The sequence below is a fragment of the Fukomys damarensis genome, unplaced genomic scaffold, assembly GCF_012274545.1.
Source record: "Fukomys damarensis isolate Sample0158 unplaced genomic scaffold, DMR_v1.0_HiC HiC_scaffold_23, whole genome shotgun sequence".
Classification (NCBI taxonomy): Eukaryota; Metazoa; Chordata; class Mammalia; order Rodentia; family Bathyergidae; genus Fukomys; species Fukomys damarensis.
In genome coordinates, this window is record NW_022900935.1 from 7,595,553 (window position 1) to 7,595,988 (window position 436).

The 436-nt window shown below is 61.2% G+C and overlaps 1 protein-coding gene across 1 annotated transcript in view; it reads left to right on the top strand.

The window, feature by feature from the left end:
- The window catches only part of Bmp8a (bone morphogenetic protein 8a), a gene marked incomplete at its 5' end in the record, with an annotated part of 14,867 nt that overhangs the window by 3,194 nt on the left and 11,237 nt on the right, over positions 1-436 (top strand). Inside the window, one exon of the mRNA XM_033767228.1 lies at positions 21-433. Within this exon, the coding sequence (XP_033623119.1) occupies positions 21-433 (413 nt within the window). The remainder of the gene's footprint in view (positions 1-20; positions 434-436) is intronic.

A 436-nucleotide genomic window follows, 5' to 3' on the forward strand; every position in this document is an offset into this window, starting at 1 on the left:
GGGATCCCTCTCCTGACCAGCAGCTACATCAGCCCCAACACGACGGTTCATCTGCACAGTGAGAACGGGATCCTGGGCTTGGGCCCCTTTCCCTTAGAAGACCAGGTGGACGCGGCCGTCATCAACGCGGGCAAGCGGACGGTCACCGTGCTTCCCAGGGCCTCTTTCTTTGTCAGCGATGACTCCTTCGCTATGATCCGCGGGGGCCACATCCAGCTGACCATGCTGGGCGCCATGCAGGTTTCCAAACACGGAGACCTGGCCAACTGGATGATACCCGGAAAGAAGGTGAAAGGGATGGGCGGAGCCATGGATCTGGGGTCCAGTGCCAACACCAGAGTGGTGGTCACCATGGAGCACTGCGCGAAGGCAAAGGCCCCCAAAATCTTGGAGAAGTGCACCATGCCGCTGACCGGGAAGGGCTGCGTGGACCGCG